Genomic DNA, 20977 nt, shown 5'->3' on the forward strand with positions numbered 1-20977 from the left:
TCTAGAAACACCAGTTAGGATTGGTTTAAGTCGTGTGTTTTTACCCACCAGTACTTTGTTGCTGTTTAATAACCTAATTGAACATGCAGCACATAAAATGAAAGACTTCTGTGAAGACTTGACTATGAAGTGACTCCTTCCTTTCTGAGGCATTGTGTCAGGAAAAAAGCTTTGTGAGGAAGCCATGAGTACACACATCTTACAGATGGGGAAACGGAGGCCCAGAGCCATTGAGTTACCTGAGCTCACACGGATAGCATGTGAGAGAGCAGGATTTGAACCCAGATCTCTCTTTGCCATCCTGCTTCAGTGCTAAGGAAGTGACCATGGCTTTTGATTTCATTCCCTAAGGGAAGAGTGGCATGGCCAGACTTAGAAAGGTGCCCTGGAGCAGCAGGTTGGCCAGGGTGGGGACGGGGACAGGAAAGAGGTCAGATGGGAGAAGCAACCCTGGGGGAAGGGAGGCCCACAAGAAGGCTGCTGCAGGTGCTTGAAAGCAGTGAGGCTGAGTGGGTCCATTCGACAGGGATTGTGCAGCCTGTGGGCAGGACTTATAACTGAATGGGGTATGTGGGAGAGAGAGGCATGGGAGATGACCCTGTGACGAAGGGGGGACCCCAGCCAGAGGACCCAGGTGGCCTGCTCTACCCTGTGGAGGGCCGCCCTGCCATCCCGCTCAGGTGGGGCCGTGTTGGTCAGTCCATCTCCCAGATGCTTGTTGAGCCATGATCACTCTCGACAGATTCCAGAACCCAAGGCCTGGCCAGAGCCTAGAACTGGACAAGCGTAGTCCCTGATCTGTGAGTGAGGTCCTTGTTCTCAGGCCCTTGGCCCAGGGCCAGGAAAAAGAAAGTGCTGAAATATCAGGGTTTGGGGGGGGGGTCCTTTGAGCACTCTGCTTCCCACGAGGGATCCCAATTTATTTGCCAGGGCTTTCTAGTTAGCCCTCAGTCATATGGGGTGCAGGGACCCCACGGAATCTGGCCTGGGTTCCTAAGCACCCTGGAAGCCTTCAGAGCGGGAGCAGACAGGCCAGCGGCGAGGGCTGTCATGAGGGCCACACACTGGACAGCGGCTGTGGCAGCCTGCAGGGACTGGCCGCCAGTCCTCAAACTCTGACATGGAGGCTCTGCTGCTGCTTCTCTGCCCCTCCCCTCTCCTGAGCCCTGGGTTGTCCTCTGCAGAATGGGATGCAGGATCACTGTAAGGACCACCAGAGAGTGACAGGTCTGAGTGGCCTCAGTCAAGGTGGCTCTAACTGACAGAAAATATCTGCAAGGCAGAGGTGGAAATCCAGGCCTTAGAGGAGCTACAGACTCCTCTCACCCCCAAGCTGCCACCTCATTCATTCTGGAAGATGGGGAGTGCGGGTAGCTTTTCCATCTGTGGATGGTTCTATCTCCTCTTCTGTCTGGAAAGGCTCCCAGGCCCCCATGGCACCTGTACATCTAAGATCATTTCCCACGCTGTGCTGTAAATGGCTGTCTGCATGTCATCTCCCAGCTGCTTGGGAACTGCTCAAGAACAAGTCCCAGATGTACTCATTCGAGTATCCCCAGTGCCTGACATGGAGTGGGTTAATGTTGGATGGACAGACTGATGGACGGACAGATGGATGGATGGATGGTGGACGGATGGATGGATGGTGGATGGATGTGGATGGATGGATGGATGGGCAGAGGTGTGCATGGATGAGTGGGTGAGCAATCAAAAGGATGAATGCACAAAAACCAATAACAGATGGGTGCATGGATAAACAAATATGTAGGTGGGTATTTGATTGTCTGGATGAACAAAGCACTGCTAGGACTAGGTAGTGAGTCGTTTTTCTGTGGCAGGATCTATGGAAGAGCACACTAGTAGAAGGAAAGAAAGAGAAAGCGGGATAGGGGGAGAAGCAGCGTGACAGGTGAATAAACCGAGGAGGAGCTGGAGAGACACCTGAGCAGACAGACGGCCTGTGTTCACACATTCGCAGTCTCCTCTGAGGTCTGTGAGCTGCCGAAGTTGTTCCCAAGTCCCAAGGAGGAGGGGTGGGGAGAAAGAATTCACAAACACTCTCTTTCTGTCGACTGAAAAAAAAAAATTCTTTTTTTCTCTAAATAAACTTTGAATCCACTTCCAAGTATGTTTAGAAAGAGCAGTGGCGGCTTTCATGAAGGGTAAATTATAAGTGCTTCATTCGGAGCTGTGTTCAGGGACCCTCAGAAATACATACAGTCCCCAAAGCGAGTGCTAAAATGCGTATGAGACAAGAACCATATGCCGGGGTGACGCTGTCGAGCAGGCTTGCTGTGAGCATATGTGCTGTACTGTTGATGGAACACTCGGCACGTGTTCCAGAAAGAGGCCTTTCCTGAAATGGAGGTCAATGAGAATACTCCCCTTCTCATAAATCCTGGGCAAAAAAACAGGCCTGTCTCCCACACACATGCAGCTAATTATGTCAGGACTCAGGGCTCTCCCCAGAGAGTGGTTAAGAGCAGTTTACTGGGGCCAGATCAGCCCCAAGTGGTTTCCCATAGCCCCCGCCAGAAAGACCGTGGCAGCTTGCCCTTGGTTCATCAGTGGGCATTTTCCCACCCCAGTGGGCAGAGGGCTCAGGCACAGGTACTAACTCATAATGGAGAAAAAAATCACATCTTCTGGAGTTCCCGTCATGGCTCAGAGTAATGAACCCAACTAGTATCTATGAGGATGCAGGTTTGATCCCTGGCCTCGCTTAGTGGGTTAAGGATCCGGCATTGCCGTGCACTATGGTTTAGGTTGCAGATGAGGCTCAGATCCCGCGTTGCTGTGGCTGTGGTGTAGGCTGGCTGCTCTGGCTCCAATTCAAGCCCTAGCCTGGGAACTTCCATATGCCACATGTGTGGCCTTAAAAAAGGAAAAAAATCACATCTTCTCCTTTTCCAATGAGCCAGCAAAGATCAGACCCAGAGACAAGCCACTGATGGACCCCCATCCCCCACCCTGGAGTTCTAGAGACTCTTGCATGGCCACTGGTGACCATCCACCTTAGTCCATTTTAACTGGATTTGGCCTGCACCAGGGCCAGGCTCGTGGAGGATCAAGGCAAATTGAATGTGGTCCCCACTGGGTGGGGCTCCCAGTCTAGCAAAGAGAGAGAGAGATGGACAGACGGTTCCATCCCAGGGCACTAGGTGCTGAAGAATGGGCAGCCACGAAGGGTCCATGTCTTAGGTGGGTCTTGAAGGGTGAGTAGGAGTTATTCTGGCAAGCGATGGGAGAAAAGACATTGGCAACATGAAGGACACAGCTCAGGGGCCATGGTGTGTTCCAGGCCAGGAGTGACGAATGGAGAACAGTAGGGGGTGGGCAGAGGAGGCCAAAGAGGGAAATCTGGGTCAACCTAGAAGGGCCTTGGCCAAAGAGCCCAGACTGTGCGGGCGGCCCAAGGTCAGTAGGGAGCCTGTGAAAAGGCTTTAAAGGATGAGACATGATCAGACATGTGGTTTAGAAGGACCGCACTGACTACGGAGCAGAGAAGGAGAGGAAACCAGGGAGGCGGCTGTGACCATCACCTCAGGCAGAGATGCTGGTTCTGGACCCTGTGGGGACAGAGGGGCAGACTCTGGTTCTTTCTCTTCTGACTCTGTCATTTGGGGCATGTTCCTTAACCTCTCCATCCTGTAAAATGGGGATAATAGTACCTGCCACATGGAGCTGTTGTGTGGTTCACCCTCATCCACGTAAAATGCCAGGACAGAGCTGAGACATAGTCGACCAGCAGCCTTGTATTTGGAGACGGTGCTCAGGAAGTGGTGGTGACATCCCCACATGCCTGGAGGTTACTGGGTGGATGATGGGACTGTTTACAGAGACGGGGCATTCGGGTGGAGAAATGGGGTGGGGGTAGGGGAGGAAGCAGATAAGGACTTTGGTTTAGGCCATTCAGCCAGTTTCCACTAGAATTGGTGAGGGGCTTCCGTCCCATCTCATCTAATCCTGAGGGAAAAGAGTCTGTGGCTCAGAGCAGGAGCTCTAGCCTGACCGACCTTGCCACAAATGCTGTGTGACCTCAAGCCAGTGACTTGCCCTCTCTGGGTCTCATTTCTTACTCAATAGAATGAGATGGAGGGTGGCCATGAAAATTACAGGACTGACCGAGCTCAGACCTGCCCCTAACACACAGGGGATTCTGAGTGAGTGTGCACCGCAGAGATCCTGCTAGAAGTGGTTGTGGTGGCTGAGGTAGTAGCATGCACCAGGGCCCCACCCTCATGACCTCCCAAAGTCACCGCCTCTTAGTACCATCCACCGGGAATTAGGATTTCAATCTATGGCTTCTGAGAGGGCACAAACATTTCGGTCTGTAATAACCCTACAACATGGGTGAACTTTGAAGCCATTATACTGAGGAAATAAGCCCGACACAGAAGGACAAACACTGTATCATTCCAGTCATAGGAGGTACCCAGTGTAGGCAAATTCACAGAGGCAGAAAGACTGGTGGTTGCCAGGGGCTGGGGGAGGGGGAATGGAGGGTGATCCATGAGTATGGAGTTTCAGTTTTGCAAGATGTAAAAAGCTATGGGGATGGATGCAGCCGGGGGTGGGGAGATGTTTGCACAACAATGTGAGAGTCCTCGATACTGCTGAACTGTACTCTTGAAAATGGTTACAGGGGAGTTCCCGTCGTGGCTCAGTGGTAAATGAACCCTATCAGCATCAATGAGGATGAAGGTTCAATCCCTGGCCTTGCTCAGTGGGTTAAGGATCCAGCGTTGCCATGAGCTGGGGTGTAGGTCGAAGCTACAGCTCCAATTGGACCCCTAGCCTGGGAACCTCCATATGCCGTGGGAGCGGCCCAAGAAATATCAAAAAAAAAAAAAAGAAAAGAAAAGAAAATGGTTATGACGCTAAGTGTTATGTATATTTTACCACGATTTTCTAAAAATAATAAACTTTTAAAACTATAATGTAATATACCAAAAACCATTGGGAGAATCACATGGTATTTGAATTATATCCCAGTAAAGCTGTGTTTAAAAATAATGCTGCCCATAACACAGCTGGACACAGTGTGCTGACCCTCCTGGGGCCAGGATAAAGAATTGCAGATGTTGGAACACACAGGCCACCCACCCCCGCCGCCCCTGTGTTTGAGTGTGTGGGGAAAGCAGGGCCCAGCTTAGGGCACAGGCGACTCCAGGCCCTGTCTGGGCCCAGCCTCACAGAAGGAGGGGAGCCGCTACTTTATAAGGAAAGGAGAAGCAGGAAGACCAGAGCCAGGGCATTCAGACCTGCTCCTGACAGCTGCCACTCTCTAGTGGGAGCCGCAGTCCTCCCGCCAGCCCTGGGGGTCAAGAAAAGCAAAGATGATGCACTCAGCCCCCTCGGGAGTGTGAGTCCATAGCGCAGGGAGCTACATGGGGCCTCACGGATGCAGATGCTGGGAGCAGCCTGGAAGCGGCCTCCCCAGAATCTTTCTGCCTAGCCTGTTGGTTCCTCTGGGGCGTGTGGTCAGAGAAGCTGAAGTGACTCCTTCAGAGCTCAGAGTCCCATCAGTGGGCAGCAGAGGAGCCCAGGCTGAGGGGCCACTTGACCTTGGACAGCCTCTCCTCCACCATGTAACAGGACACTCGTGTCCCTGCCTCATGGGGCTGCTGCAAGGGTCACATGATGTGCCCGCAGGTGCCTCACCAGTGACTACCTCTGTCTTCCTTCTCCCTGATATGGAGAAGCTCTGAGACCTTCCTGCACCTGCCTGGATCCCAGCACACTGGTGCCCTCTCCCCCGCCCCCCTGGACAGAGTTCATCCATGCTCTGACCTCTGTGTGTCAGTCCCCATCAGGGTGACAGCCATGAGCCAGCACCCAGGAACCCTGTGCTTGGGGAGCCAGCATTCTAGTGAAGAGAGAAACCATAAACATTAAAAAACAAGATAAACGAGGTGGTTTGGGTAGAGATTAATGACTAGAAGAAAATAAAACACGAAAACATGTCAGACGTAGAGGCTGGTGAAAGTGTCCAGGAAGCTCAGCAGTGTCAGCAGTGCGGAAGTGGTGCAAGGAGAGCCCTGGGCAGAGGGAACCGCTGGTGCAAAGGCCCTGAGGTAGAGCCAGGCCTGGCAGGCTCGAGAGACAGGGGAAGGCCTTGTGGTGGGAGGGAGGGGGCAGCGTGGAGCGCCTCCTTCCTCACAGGCCGCCCACTGGCGTGACCGACCCTCTGGTTTTCCTGGGACTGGCCTTGTTTTGTGCTAAGGGGCCCAGGAAACCCCTCAGCCCTGAGCACCCGGGGATGGCTGGTCACCCTAGGGCCCGCTTGCTCTCCTTATTTCCTGGGGGCAGACATGTAAGCGGCCTGGGCCCTGCTGGGGCCGGTAGGCCCTTCCCTCGGGAGACCTCTGTTCTCCTGTCTGCAGGAGTGGAAGGCCACGGTCCAGGACCGTTAAGGTCAAGTTGCCTTGGAGTGGGTAAGCCAAGCTGACCCCCTGAGGGTCACTTCCTAAGTCCATGTCCACCAGCAGGCTGGCCATGCTCTGAAGGCCTCCCTGGTGCTTTTCTAGGACCTTCTGAGTGGGCTTCTAACATGCAGGTTAAGAGGAATTCTCCTGGAAAGCAAAGCTCATATGAATGGCTTTTAAGTTTAAAAAAAAATAAAAAATTAAAAAGCTTTTCATTCTCTGAAAGCAATAAATCCTGGCCTTCGTTATGTTTGAGGGGATACATTGGCCCATGTGTCAGTGATTAAGGCTTTGGGGTGAATGGAGAGCTGAGGAATGTGGTGTCTTTGGGGTGTGCTGGTTTCTGTGCACCTCTCTGGAGCCTGTTTTCCAGCAGGAAACAGCATCCCAGGAGATGATAGGCTCTGGGGAGAAGCCAGTTTGCACTAGCACAGATCTGGGTCTGCCTGAGCCCCGGAGAGCACCCCGCCCCCCAGCTCTCCCACCCACCGCCACCACTCTACGCCGACTCACAGCCTGCACCACAGATGCACGAGCCACCAGCCCAGGTACCAGCAGTCAGGCGCCCCAGGTTCTTTGTGTGCAATACCTGGCTTAGACTGGGCACCTGCTCTTTCCATTGTCAGGTTATCCTGACTCTGCCTTCATGCGTTGAGAGCCCAAGAAAGCCCTCTCCTTCCTGGACCTGCCCACCCACCCCTTCCAATCCAGGCCGGCTGGCCAGTCAGGCCCTCTTCAGCCCTTAGAGATGTCCTATGGCCTTGAGCCCCTTGGGAGAGAAGGGCCATGGTCTTTCTCTGTTCCTCTTCATGCGAGTTTGCTCAGCCCTCCCTTCCACTGTCTGAGCTGGGGGCTGTGGGGAGGGGCCTCTGCTAAGCCCAAGAAGTGGCCTGATACTGGGCTGCCCCAACATGGTCCCCATGTGCCTTACATCTGTCACTCTTAAGGACCCCTTGAGGAGTTCCCATCATGGCTCAGCAGTTTAAGAACCTGACATAGTGTCCTTGAAGGCACAGGTTTGATCCCTGGCCTCATTCAGTGGGTTAAGGATCTGGTGTTATTACAAGCTGCAGCATAGGCACAGATGTGGCTTGGATCCGGCATGGCTGTGGCTGTGGCTGTGCTGTAGGCTGGCAGCTGCACCTCCAATTTGACCCCTAGCCTGGGAACTTCCATATGCTGTCCATATGGCCCAAAAAATGTGGGGAGAAAGGACCCTTGAAATCTCCACTCAAAGACTCAGAACCCCTTTACTGAAAGCCCTTCCTTGAGCTCTGTCACTCTGACCCAGAATCCATGTACCCCCCCTTATCCCCTCCACCTGTGTTCTGCTTCTCTCCAGGCCCTCTGGATGGGACATTCCATGCCTGCACTAAGATCCCTTTCTCCAAAAAGGCACTTCTTCCCCCAAAAAGGAGGCTCTGGTGCCCGCAAGAGCCCAGGCAGACCTGGTCCCAACTCCTGGCTCCTGACCAGCTCTGACTTGAACAGGTCACACCTTGGGCCTCAGTTTCTTTTCTGTGAGCAGACCAGTCATATCCACATCTCAGAGAAATCAGCAGGATTAGAGAGACAGCAGAGGCATAGCCCGTGGCCTGCACGGGCCCAGCAGGTGTCAGCTGCCCCCCCTCCTCCCAGGCCTGCTGCCCCTGCTTGCCTGAGCCCCTCCCACCAAGGACCCTTGGGACCCTTAGAAATGGCTCTTGGGTCTGGGGTGCCACCGGCCTGAGAATTGGATCTGGACTCCTTGATCCCATATGAGACGCTTTATTAAAGCTGCTCCTGACTCGGGGGAGGGAACCAGCCTGGAAACGGCAGGTGTTTCAGATGGCGTGCTGAGAGCAGGTCGGCATGGGGCCTTTTACTTCAAGATTTAATTCACGGACTTCTAAGAGCCATCCCTGGGCCCCTTCCATTTTGTATGGTTCATGCTATATTAAGGAAAAGAATAAGAACAAATGCCAAGGAGTGGTTATAAAAATCACGGGTTAGTCTAACCCCTCACCTTCTGCAAGCATCGTCTTGGCCAGGAGGCCGATGGTGGGGTTGGGATGCTGGGGCTCCAGGTCTGCATCGCGTGGCTCCACCCACTTGCCCCTGTATGACCTCAGAGGGTCAGTTAATCTCCATGCCTCAGTTTCCCCATCTATGAAATGGAGATCATGTGAGCAGCCTTCCTCCAAGGTTTGATGTGAGGTGAGTTAGCACCATAGAATCGAAATCAGTGCCAAGAATAAACACTCAGTAAATGGTACCACTACCTCTCGTGGTTTTTTTGGGTGTTTTGCTCTTTAGGGCCACACAGGCCAGGGGCCGAATAGGAGCTACAGCTTATGGCCTACACCACAGCCACAGCAATGCGGGATCCCTGCCGGGTCTGTGACCTACACCACAGCTTACAGCAGCACCAGATCCTTAACCCACTGAGCAAGGCCAGGGGGCAAACCTGCATCCTCATGGATGCTAGTCAGGTCTACACTGAGCCACAATGGGAACTCCAACATCTAGTTTTTCTTAAACACTGTCAGGGAGCCCCTGCGGCTGTCCAGAGCCATCTGTTCCTTTGGAGGGAACATCAGGGTCCATATTTGAGGCTCTTTGTGAATGTGAGGGTGGGGCTGCCTTCCCAAGACGGGCTCTGTTCACTTGGTCACCAAGTGGCATGATGCTCACCAGGTCTGGTCCCTGGGGCACTAGACAACCGTCGGCCGTGGCCTAAACAACCATCCTAGTCCCAAACCAACATTTGCCTTGAACCCTAGCGGCCTGTGCCATTGCTTTGCTAGACCTCTTCTGCTTCTGGACCTTTCAGCCAGCAGTGGGGCTCAGCGTCGTCCACCTCCATGCAGCGTAATGGATGGCGAAGGATGAGCCTGCAGGACATAAATGCCTTTGAAATGAGCTGTATTCACTGAGCAAGAGGATGTGATTTTAATTCCTGGAGGGCAACAGGTCCCCCCCCCCGCCCCCGCCCAGGGAGGGCCTCTCCAGGCGTCCCCTCCAGGAGTGCCATGTCCCCCCAGGTGTCCACAGGACACACTGCCTCCCTCCCCCAAGGGACCAAGGGCTTTGTCAGGCCAGGCAGGAAATGAGTGGGGACAATCTCCCAGGCAGGAGTGTCCCGCTCTGAGATGAGTGTGAAATTTGTAAAACAAAAAGCTGGGGAGATGTGTTTGTGACCAGGTCATGAAGCCTCCAGTGCAGGGACTTGCCCTGCCTTCTCTGCTTGAGGCACAGCCCCACCATGGCCCAGGGGGCTCCAGGCTGAAGGTCTGGGGGGTTCAGAACCACCTGACCCCCGACTTCCTTCCTGGAGTTCTGGGAAGAGGGGCAGCAGATAAAGGGGCCTCCAGTGCCCATGAAGGGGCCCAGTTCTGAAGGCCTCGGAGGCTGTGGACCAGTTCAGGGACGGGGAGAAGAGCTCTGCCTTCATCACAGTGGCCGAGAGGTTGGGAGCACGGGCCCTCGAGGTGCACAGACCTGAGTGCAAATCCCTGTTCTGCCATCTCCTCGCTCTGTGCCCTGGGGGATGCCACTGTCCCCTGTGAACACGCAGTTCTCAGGAGACACTCAGTGGCATCCTTAGCCCTGCTGCCGACAGCATCACTGCGGTCTCCATCAGGCTGACCTGAGTTCATTCTCACTCTGGGCCTTGGTAGCTGAGAACCCTGGGAGCATTTCTTTTCTTTTCTTTTTAAGTGTGGTAAAATGCACATAACTTAAAAGTTACCACTTTAACCATCTTTAAGTATATAATTCAGTGGTATTTTACGTTTACGTTGTTGTGCAACCATCACCACCATCCATTGGAGGATGCTTTGCATCTTACAAAACTGAAACTCTGGCCCCATTAAACGCTAACTCCCCATCCGCCCTCCCCCAGCCCCTGGCAGCCACCATTCTTTCTGTCTCCATGAATTTGACAACTCCAGGTACCTCATATAAGTGTACACGTAGTATATGTAGTATTTGTCCTTTTGTGACAGGCTTATTTCACACAGCATAATGTCATCAAGGTCCATCCGTGTTGTTGCATGTGTGAGAATGCCTTTCCTTTTTAGGACTGAGTAATATTCCATTGTGCATATATACTGTAACATATTTTATTTATCCATTCACCCACTGGTGGACATTTGGGTTTCTTCTAACTTTGGTTATTGCATCTGGGAGCCTTTCTTGACTTCTCTGAGCCTCGTTTCCCCCATCTTTAGAGAGAAAATAATGGAGAAGTTTTAAAGGATTTTACAAAACTTCATAGATTCAATTAGATAAATTGCACAAGCATTCCTGCCCTTAGGGGCTGTGGGGACGGGGGCAGGGGGCGGGGGGGCGAGAGGGGGCCAGATGGAGGGGGGCGGCCTGGACAAGCTGTCCCAGGGTTGGCCCCAGGGTTGTGAGAGAACAGCAATAAAGCAGGCAGTCGCTAGAGAAGGGAAGAAGGTGACAGGCTGGAGGGAGACCATGACTCTCAAGCCACGGCCTTGCTGCTCAGGTCCCCTTTGGAGTCAGTCAGTGACATGAGTTCTCCAGCCCAAGCAGAGATGAGATATGAGTTAGAAATGACTTGGCCAGTTTGTCTGGCCCCCAACAGTGCTTGAGAAAAGCGTTCTCCTCCTTGGCATTAATTAATATGCAGATGGTTGTCACAAGCAGAGTTGTTTAGCAGCAAATCGGAGCACTCGCCAGCCCCTGCTCTGCCTCAAACCTCAGGATTTCTTTGAGAAATACCACATCCTGATCCATAGACAGACCATGATTAGGGACCTAGAAAACACCCCCGACTAGCCCTGCCCTGAGGGCTCAAGGTCAAGGTGTAATTGAGGGCTCAGCCAGCATCTGGACCGAAACCTTGCCCACTGTACCATAATGAGCTCTGCTGAAATATACCTGCCCTGTGTCAGGCTTTACCCCTCTTGGGAAGCACATGACCCATTTACAACAAGGCCTCAGAGTCTAATGGTCCAGAGGCTCCTGCAGCCAGTTATTTCTGGGGGGTCCCAAATAGTCCCCTCTTTTGTGCCCCGCCACCCTGAGTCGATGCGTCTGCTGCCACTTAATCTGTTTAACAGATCTTACAAGCTGGTGTAGTTGCCATTATCTAAACTTTTATCCTCATGGATTGAGTAATTTGCTCCAGAATAAACAGCTTCCTTCCATCATGTCTTTTCCCCTCCTGCACCAGGGCTACCTTATTGGTATTGTTACTCAAAACCTCTGGAAGGAAGCTTGGCAGATGCCACCATGGCAGCATCCGCTGTTAAACACCAGGGTCCTCACGGCTGCCAGGCCCTGCCCCAGAGCCATGTGGGTCACACACAGGTGAGGAGAACAGCCTGAGCTGGTCTTTATCACCCAGACTCTCCAGCCAGGACCATTTTTGCAGCAGCATCCTTGGGCGAGACCTTAGCTTCTCCATCCATTTGTCAGGAGGCCCGTCAAGACAGACTCCCAGGTACTTTCCAGGGCCGCCAGAGCATCTGAGTCTGAGCCAGCAGCAGGAGACACTCTCCCACTGTAGCAAGGAAGGAACAGAAGAAAACCAACAAGCAGAAAGCTCTGGGGCAAACGTCTGGGCCAGGCACCTGGTTTTGCCAGCTTGGAGAACATCTCAGTTGCAGCCACCTGGCCCATCTGCCATGCACCTCTTCCATTATCAAGGCTGCTGCCCCAGAGTGTTCAGCGTGTCTGGCACAACTTCCCTTGCCCCTTAGGAACCACAAACTGTTGATGAAGGTTCCCCAGCTCTGGGGCATTAGGCAAGTCTTTTCACCTGCCTTAGCCTTGGAGTTCCCCTCTGTACAGGGCAGACCAGCACCTTCTTCAGAGGCCTGGCTGGGGGATAGACGAGCTCCTTTGATGAGCCATAGGAAACCCAGGACGCAGAGGGTTCCAAGTTCATGTTCGCTGGATGAGTAGCTGCCCCGGCACCTGGTAGATGCTGAACCAGGCCATCTGCCCATGGCCAGGCCTCAGCACTTGATGATCTAGAAATCTATGCTGGGCCATCCTTCCTGCCTTCCCCCCTCCCCTGCAGGCTCAACAATCCAAGCCTCCAGTGTGGCAAGCCTCTTGCCTGCAAAAGAAGCTGAGCCTAGCGGTCAGCAGGAAGCTCAGCTCTGGACTCCCCCTCTCCCAGGGCCTCTACTTGACCCAGCATGGCTGGCCTCACCACCTCTGCCTCCTCCTGTGGGGAGAAAGGAGGGCAGGAAGTATTGCTTGTCTTAGGAGCTTTGCCCATGAAACCAGATAGTGTTGCGTCTCCTCTAAGCCATGTGTCATGTTTGATTTGACAGTCTTTGAAAGAGAATGACAGGAGATGGCAAGGGCGGACTATAGGCCGCACAAGAGGCAGGCTGCACACTGCAGCGGGCTTCCTTCTGTTAAGAGGAGGAGAAATGAGGTGGCAGGAAGGGTGGGTAGGAGAGGCTAGGTGTGGGGGCAGCCTTTGCTGGATGCCAAGGAAGAAGAGGACTCGTCGAATGTTGGAGGCAAGAGGATGCCACCAGCTGACTTCCTGGTGGCTTCTGGCTTGGCTCCATGGGTACCCGTGATACCTGTACTTGGGTGAGAAGGGGACCCTGTGGAAGAACCCCTGGGAATTGGGGGATGAGTTTGGGTTTAGACATGTTGCCTCCCAATGGAATTGTCCTGGAGAGAGTTGAATGTTTGAGTAGGAATCTTGGAAGAGAGGGTTGATCAGTTGTCAGTTTGTGAGTTGTTCACACAGAGGTGTCTAGCATCTGGTTTGGATCGGCCTGCAGAGTGTTCACAAGCAGCAATCTCCTTCTTCACTTAGACCCTTCAGTTGGGGGTCCTATCCAGCTTGCCTGGCCTGTAGCCCCAGAGACACTTTGCACTCAGTAGCACCCAGGCACCCTCCCCCCTCTGCCTGCCACCTGCTCCAGGCCTGCTGGGAGCTTCTCCCAAAGGCCCTGGGAGGCAGGGCACTGCACCCTGCCTGGGCAGCTGCCCACCCACCAGCATCTCTCCTCAGGGGCCTTCTTCCTAACCATGCCACCGGGGAGAACAACCCGGACCAGTCCATTGGTTCAGCCACCTCAGTGACAGCAAATGCTTCATCTGGCTTGAGTTACCCAGATGGGGAATTTTACAGTCATACCCAGTAATGACCATCAGAGAACCATGGTGCTGCTTTAGCTTTCAGGTCTAGGAAGAGCCTGGCTTACTCTCCCACTCGTGGACCCCTTTCCTGTCATATCCCGCACCTCAGCCCCTAGGCCCAGGGTAAGTGGCTTTGCTGAGCCCAGCACAGGCTTCCCATAGCCTGGCAAGAGCTGGGCCTTGTGATGAAAGCTGGGCTTCTTCCCTTCTACAAACAAGATGAGCGTGATGTTGCATGTGCCAGTGGGGTTCCTGTTCCCACACCCTCACTCACCCTGAAAACAGATGTGCCCAGAGAGAACAGGCCAAACCCCGGCCAGCCTCATGAGGTTCCCAGACACTGTCAGCCCCACACAGGAGCTGGGGGGAGATCAGGATGTGTGTTTAACCGGGAGGGGCCTGGGATGTTGGTGCGATACTGCACGGAGGTGTTGAAGGCAGCTGCAGTGCAGGTGTCACAGACCTTGGCTGAGATCGTGGACCTGGAAGCACTTTATAAGCTGTTTATATCCACGAGAGGGGCTGTTGACTGTCATGGGGGTGCCAGAATCATTAGCCCATCAATACAGCCCTGAGCCGTTCCAGCATGACCCTCAAGGTTTCTGTCTGGTATTGAGAAAAGTCAAGGGCAGGAGTTCCTGTCCTGGCTCAGCAGAAACAAATCCAATTAGTATACATGAGGATGCAGGTTCAATCCCTGGCCTCCTCAGTGGGTTAGGGATCCAGCATTAGCGTGAGCTGTGGTGTAGGTTACAGACATGGCTCAGATTTGGCGTTGCTGTGGCTGTGGCGTAGGCTGGCAGCTGCAGCTCCGATTGGACCCCTAGCCTGGGAATTTCCGTATGCCTCAGGTGCAGCCCTCAAAAGGCAAAAAAATAAAAGAGAAAAAGAAAGAAAAAGAAAAGAAAAGTCAAGGGCTATCAAACCAACAGAATTTCTACTCTCAAAACCAGGGGTGCTCCACTTATGTGGTCAAATGATCTTTGCAAAGGTGCCAAGGCAACACAATGGGGAAAAGACAGTCTTTTCTACAAATGGTAGTAAGAAAACTGGACGTCCGCATGCAAAAGAATGAAGCTGGGCCCTTGCCTTATACCATAATACATATACTGGACACAAAAACTGGCTCAAAAGGTAAAAATTAATTCAAAGGTCAAAAAGGTAACAAAAGCAAAAATAGACAAATTGGACTACATCAAACTGAAACTTTTGCACAACAAAGGAAATGATCCACAGAGGCAAAATGCAACCTACAGAATGGAAGGAAATATTTGCAAACTGTGTGCCTGATAAGGAGTTCATGTCTTGAACGTATAACGAACTCCTACAACTCGGCAACCACAACAAAAAACAATCCAATTTTAAAATGGGCAAAAGATTTGACTAGACATTTCTCCAAAGAAGATATACACATGACCAAGAGGTATATGAAAACGAGGAGAACCATAAAGAGAAACACACACACAGACTAATTTTTCAGCAGCCATCCTGCCACAGCCCTAGTTCATGGCCAGTCTCTGCCTCTCATCTGTGGTTGTTCTGGGAATTTTTGAGTGGTTTTAAGGTTGACTTTTACAGGAAAGGACAGTGCTTGTAACACAGCCTGTTCCTTTGCTGCCTCCAGGCCCAGCCCGGAGCTGGGTGTGCAGTGGGGGCAGAGTTAAAAATGCTACTCAAGGAGTTCCTGTCATGGCTCAGTGGTTAACGAATCCAACTAGGAACCATGAGGTTGCAGGTTCGATCCCTGGCCTTGCTCAGAGGGTTAGGGATCCGGTGTTGCCGTGAGCTGTGGTGTAGGTTGCAGACGCGGCTCAGATCCAGCATTGCTGTGGCTGTGGTATAGGCCGGCGGCTACAGCTCTGATTCAACCCCTAGTCTGGGAACCTCCATATGCCTCCAGTGCAGCCCTAAAAAAACAAAAGACAAGAATAAATAAATAAAATGCTGATTAAAGTTGCAATCTCATGCGTATGACTTCACTTCCACACATCTTCTCTGGCCACTGGAGAAAACGGGAGGAAGCACCAGGAGGAAGATGAACAGGGAGTGAAGTGGAGACAGAGAGGGGACAACAAGGGACATGAGTGAGGTTTGCAGCTGGGCTCCAGGGGAGGCAAGGGGATGCAGGTGCGCTGGCCAGTCCCAGGCGAGGCCAGCTGTGCTCGGGGCCCAGCCAGAGGGCGGCCGTGTTCAGTTACCCAGAACCTTCTCTCTCTCCAGCCTCTGGGTCACTCAGGTCTCAGGGGCCCATGTGGGCCGAGGGGGAGAAGGCAGAGCCAGGATGGTCTGCAACAGTCTCAAAAGGGCTCATGTCGGAGGAGTTCCTATTGTGGCGAAGCGGAAACAAATCTGACTAGTATCCATGAGGATGTGGGTTTGATCTCTGGCCTCGCTCAGTGGGTTAAGGATCCTGCGTTGCTGTGGCTGTGGGGTAGGCCAGCAGCTATAGCTCCAATGTGCCCCCTAGCCTGGGAACCTCCATATGCCTCGGGAGCAGCCCTAAAAACAAACAAACAAAAAAGGCTAAAATCATGTGGCTGGAGGACTAGATACCGAAGAGAATGTGCATTGGTGTGCACATTTTGTGCAATAAATGACAAGAAATTTATAAACGTCTCCCGGGAGCTGTGGGAGAGGAGAGGGAGTTTCCAAAGGGTCTAGGGAGTGAAGGAAGGACAGTGCATGGTGAGGACAGAGCCTTTGATCCCTGAGTTGAAGCATTTGAGATGCCATGCTAGCGTTTTTATGTGGTGTGTTGTCTCCATCATTTTATTTGAGTCAATGTTAAAAAGCCTCTGTCAGGGAGCTCCCCTCGTGGTGCAGTGGAAACGAATCCAACTAGGAACCATGAGGTTGCGAGTTCGATCCCTGGCCTTGCTCCATGGGCTAAGGATCTCGCATTGTCGTGAGCTGTGGTGTAGGGTTGCAGATGCTGCTCAGATCTGGCGCTACTGTGACTGTGGCGTAGGCTGGCGGCTACTCCACAGTCCTTGGCTGCAGATTAGACCCCTAGCCTGAGAACCTCCATATGCTGCAGGTACGGCCCTAAAAAGTGAAAAGACAAAAACATAAAAAATAAATTAAAATAAAAAGCCTCTGTCAAGGCTTTCATAAGATAACTCCCACCATCAGCCTTGTTTTTCATGTAAGTCTGAAGTTTTTCAGATGCAAACTCCTGCCTCATGTGTTTCCAGGCAGTAAACCTTTCTGAATGGGGAAACACTTGTGAATGAAATAATGCACAGATAACTGAATAACTGAATGAATGAGTGAGGGGTGAGAATGCAGCTGACAGGGGAGGATCTGGAAGAGGGGGCAAGGGCAGGCTATCCCCTACTCCACTCCCCTCCCCCAGCCAGCAGGGTGCTAGGCAGGGTGTCCCCAGGCTGCTCTTACTGGTGAGCATGGTGGGGCTGGCAGCAGGCAAGCTGTGCCCAATCCCACTGGCTTCTCTTCTTAACAAGTCCACCCTTGTTCTCCTGTCTCTAGGGCCCCCTGGACGGCGTGGCAAGCCTGGAAGACGAGGCGATCCCGGTGAGTCCTGGGTTTTCCTGGTTCCTGGCCCTAGGTCTGGAAGTCTGCCGTTGACCTGGGACCTGGCTGGAGATGCCAATCCCAGAACCACTCCCCAACTCAGGACCCTTGGTCCTAGGCAGGGTCCTCATCTTCCCTCCAATTCCAGCCCCCGTCCCCAGAGCCACAGTGCCCAATAATGCCTTTCTTGGCATCTTTCTTTTTAATGTTTTTCTATTTTATTTATTTGTTTTTTAAATGGAAGTATAGTTGATTTACAGTGTCGTGTCAGTTTCAGGTGTAGAGCAGAGTAATTCAGTTATACATCTGTCATTTTTTTCAGATTCTCTTCCCTTATAAGTTATTGCAAAATACCGAGTAGAGTTCCCTGTGCTATACAGTACGTCCCAGTTGGTTAACTCTTTTGTATATCGTAGTGTGTATGTGTTAATCCCAAACTCCTAATTTATCCCTCCCCACCGCCCCCTTTGGTAACCAGAAGTTTGTTTTCTCTGTCTGTGGATCTGTTTCTGCTTTGTATGTAAGTTCATGTGTATCATTTTTTTAGATTGCACATAGGTGATATCATGATACTTGTCTTTGTCTGGCTCACTTCACGGATGATAATCTCTGGACCCATCTTTCTTAGCTTCTTGACACAACACCAAGTGTCACCATTCCAATGACAGCCCCCCTCTGTGCCCTTGGCCACCCCCCAGATCTCATTATCAGCCTCAGAACCTTTAGCCCCTGGTCTCCCACTCTGAAACAGCCTCCTGTCTTTGTGGGACTCGATGGTGATCCTGTCACCTGCAGTCACTGCCGTGGGTCCCTCAACCCAAGATGGTCCTCCCGTGTGTCCCCTTTCCCTCCCCAGACTTGCTGGCCTGCCCTGGGCAGAGCCGCCGGGAGAAGATCCCATCACCTTCCTTCCACACAAGCTGCAGACTCACCTCCCTCCTGCCATTTTCATTTCACCCCAAGCGTACCCTCTCTGCAGTTCCCCTCCCCGACTGCAGTGTCCCTCATAGGCCACACACCCTCCCTGCTCCGCCTGCCTCCCACTCCTCACAGCCCCTTGGGTCTCTCACCATCACTGCACTCACATCCTCTTGGCCAGAGTTACTGCTGACCCCCTGATGTCCACACCAGCAGACGCCTTGCCGTCTCGCTTCCTGACCCTCACATCGGCCACTCCCCCGGATTCCCTGCTGACCCTGGCTGGCATTTCCTCCCACACTTCTGACCCCTTGTTGTTAGCCTCTCCTAGGGGACCCCACTTGCTTCCATGGATCTGCCCTTGGCATTCTTCTCTCCTCTCTCCTACCCCTGTGGCTCTGGCACCCCCATAATACTGACTGTCCCCCCAGTTCCTGTCTTTAGCCAACTCATCTCCTCTGGTCGCAGAGTCTGGACCTGGTCCCACTGAGCCCAGCCCCTCTGCCAACCTGCTCCCTCTTGCAAGTAGGGACCGCCAGCCACCTGGTTCCCTGTGCAGACACCAGGGCATCGTTCTGGACTCCTTTCTCCCCCCTCCCACGCTAAAGCCCCATCAGCCCCCTCCTCAGTATGTCTCAGACCTGTCCTCTCACCTCAGACCCCTGCAGCTCTCTCTGCCACTCTCACCATGTCCCCCACCTCCAGCCTCACGGTGGATGTCGGGGGCCTCCTATTCTGAGCCTGCACTCTCCTGTCCTCTTCGGCCCAGAATGTCTCCCCTTCCACCTAGACTCTTACCCCAAGTTCACTACTCTTTGTTAAGTCTAGCTCAAGCATCTCCTCCAAAAAGCATTCTCTAACCTCTCTGAAGACTCACCTGAGTCTTCAGTATCCAGCCCAGCGCCTGGCACACAGCAGGCTCCAGGAATGGACATGCACAGAACAGTGGGTGAAAGAATAAATGAATGCACACAGGCTCACCCTCTCAGCAACAAGGGAGGCGTGGTGGTGATGCCAGAGGGGCTCACCACCAGGAGGACTCCAAGCAGATTGGAACTGGGGATAATAGGTTTTCTCTGGACTTCAGACTCTTCTTCCTGGTGCTGGGTGCAGGCTTCTTGTCCCCTTGTGTTGCTGTAGGTTTGCACTCTCTAGCTGCTCACACAGAAGCCCTCCAGATAAACTCCCCAGAGTTCAGTGGCAGGAAACATGTTGCATGGTACTCTGTTTGCTTTGACTTGCAGAAGCTGGAGGCTGTTTTGTGTTTGATTGCAAAGGACTTTGGATGTAATCATCCCTCTGCACCATCAACCTACCAAATACACACTTCATCACTCACTTCTCGTTTCTGTCCTTGTAAAAGGTTTTATTGCCTCTTATTGTAAGCTCCTGATGTCCTTTATGGAAGAAGATGAGGAATACATAGTGACTTTTTTTAGGACCGATGTTATACAACTTACTCAAAAATCCACTAGAATTATGACTCTAATTTACAACAATCTTAAAGTCAAAGAAAGACAAGGACATACTGGGCCCCTGGGACTGTGCTGGGTCCTTTCAAATCCTTCATCTCATATGATCCTCACAGAGCCCTGCAAAAGCTAAGAATATGCTGGAGTTCTCTTGTAGCATGGCAGGTTAAGGATCCGGCATTGTCACTGCAGCAACTCGGGTCACTGCTGTGGTGTGGGTTCGATCCCTGGCCTGGGAACGTCCATGTGCCATGGGTGCTGCCAAAAAAATAAAAAGATAAGAATAGGTTATTATCCCCATTTTGCAGATAAGGAAACCGAGGCTCCAAGGGGAGAAGGATCTTATCTAAGTGCAGCTGCTGGACAAAGGGTGGACAGCACCTCCTCCCCTTCACTGCCCTTTCCCATGTGGTGTCCTGATTGTCTGCCTGTCACAGGATGGTGTGAGTAGCAGAGAGCAGATGTCCCTCTCTGATTAGCTTGGCTGAGCCTCTTGTTTATTTCTAGATAGTTTCACACATATGTACCTCCTGGCTTCGGGCCCTTCTCTTGCACAAACCAGGCTTTTCCTGTGCCCCAGGGATAAAGGCTCTTTTTTGCTCAGTGGGACAGCATCTGGCTTCCTACTGTGCCACAGACCTGCAGACAGAGCTGACCCTGCCCATCTGTGGGGATAGGTCCTCTCCAGCTCCCAGTGGGAGCCTTTGCCTGGAATGTGCCTCTCGGGTCTTACAGGGCTTATACGTCTCTATGGTAATGGAATGGATTTCTCATCTCCCCACTGGCCCATTTCTCAGCAGAAGAGGCCTAGCACTGCCCTTGGGGTCCTCTTTCTAGAGAACGTAGGTAAGATCCTTTCTTTCTCCAGACTCCCCTTTTCCTCAGAAGCATCCCTCACTCTCCCCTGGATTCCCCCCACCCCAACCCATATCGATCCCTCTGTCTCAGCACTTCCTGCATTGTTGGTGGTCTGCTTTGCAGACATGTCCTCCACCAAATCATGGGCTCCCCAGGCACTAAAGAGATGATCAATAAATGCTTGTTGACGGGAAAGGGGGGTCAGGGAGAGAGAAGGAGGGACTGGTGGGCAAATGAAGGATAATAAGTTACAAGGCAGGAAGAGATAAGGATGAAAACAATCAAACGGGGAGTTCCCGTCGTGGCGCAGTGGTTAACGAATCCAACTTAGGAACCATGAGGTTGCGGGTTCGGTCCCTGCCCTTGCTCAGTGGGTTAACGATCCGGCGTTGCCGTGAGCTGTGGTGTAGGTCGCAGACGTGGCTCGGATCCTGCGTTGCTGTGCCTCTGGCGTAGGCCGGTGGCTACAGCTCCGATTAGACCCCTAGCCTGGGAACCTCCATATGCCGCGGGAGCGGCCCAAGAAATAGCAACAACAACAACAACAACAACAACAAAAGACAAAAAAACAAAAGACAAAAAAAAAAAACAATCAAACGCTGCTTGGCCGATGCTTGTACTCAGCCTGCAGAGACAAATGGAGGC

The 20977-nt window shown here is 52.5% G+C and overlaps 1 protein-coding gene across 10 annotated transcripts in view; it reads left to right on the top strand.

Moving 5' to 3' along the window:
* COL23A1 (collagen type XXIII alpha 1 chain) overlaps nt 1-20977 on the top strand; it is a 375676-nt gene that overhangs the window by 280384 nt on the left and 74315 nt on the right. For 8 of the 10 annotated variants that reach the window (XM_085013701.1, XM_085013704.1, XM_085013700.1 and 5 more), the window contains one exon: nt 17040-17084. Coding sequence is in view for 3 of the 10 variants with exons in the window: in XM_085013699.1 (XP_084869825.1) it covers nt 17040-17084 (45 nt within the window). In the remaining 7 variants the exon portion in view is untranslated. Of the gene's footprint in view, nt 1-17039; nt 17096-20977 lie in introns of all 10 variants that reach the window. The other 2 variants (XM_085013695.1, XM_085013696.1) reach the window with 1 other exon arrangement.

The sequence above is a fragment of the Sus scrofa genome, chromosome 2, assembly GCF_054392235.1.
Source record: "Sus scrofa isolate SSC_HxYL_T2T_F1_AM1 chromosome 2, Sscrofa_HxYL_maternal_Yorkshire_Landrace_v2.0, whole genome shotgun sequence".
Taxonomy (NCBI): Eukaryota; Metazoa; Chordata; class Mammalia; order Artiodactyla; family Suidae; genus Sus; species Sus scrofa.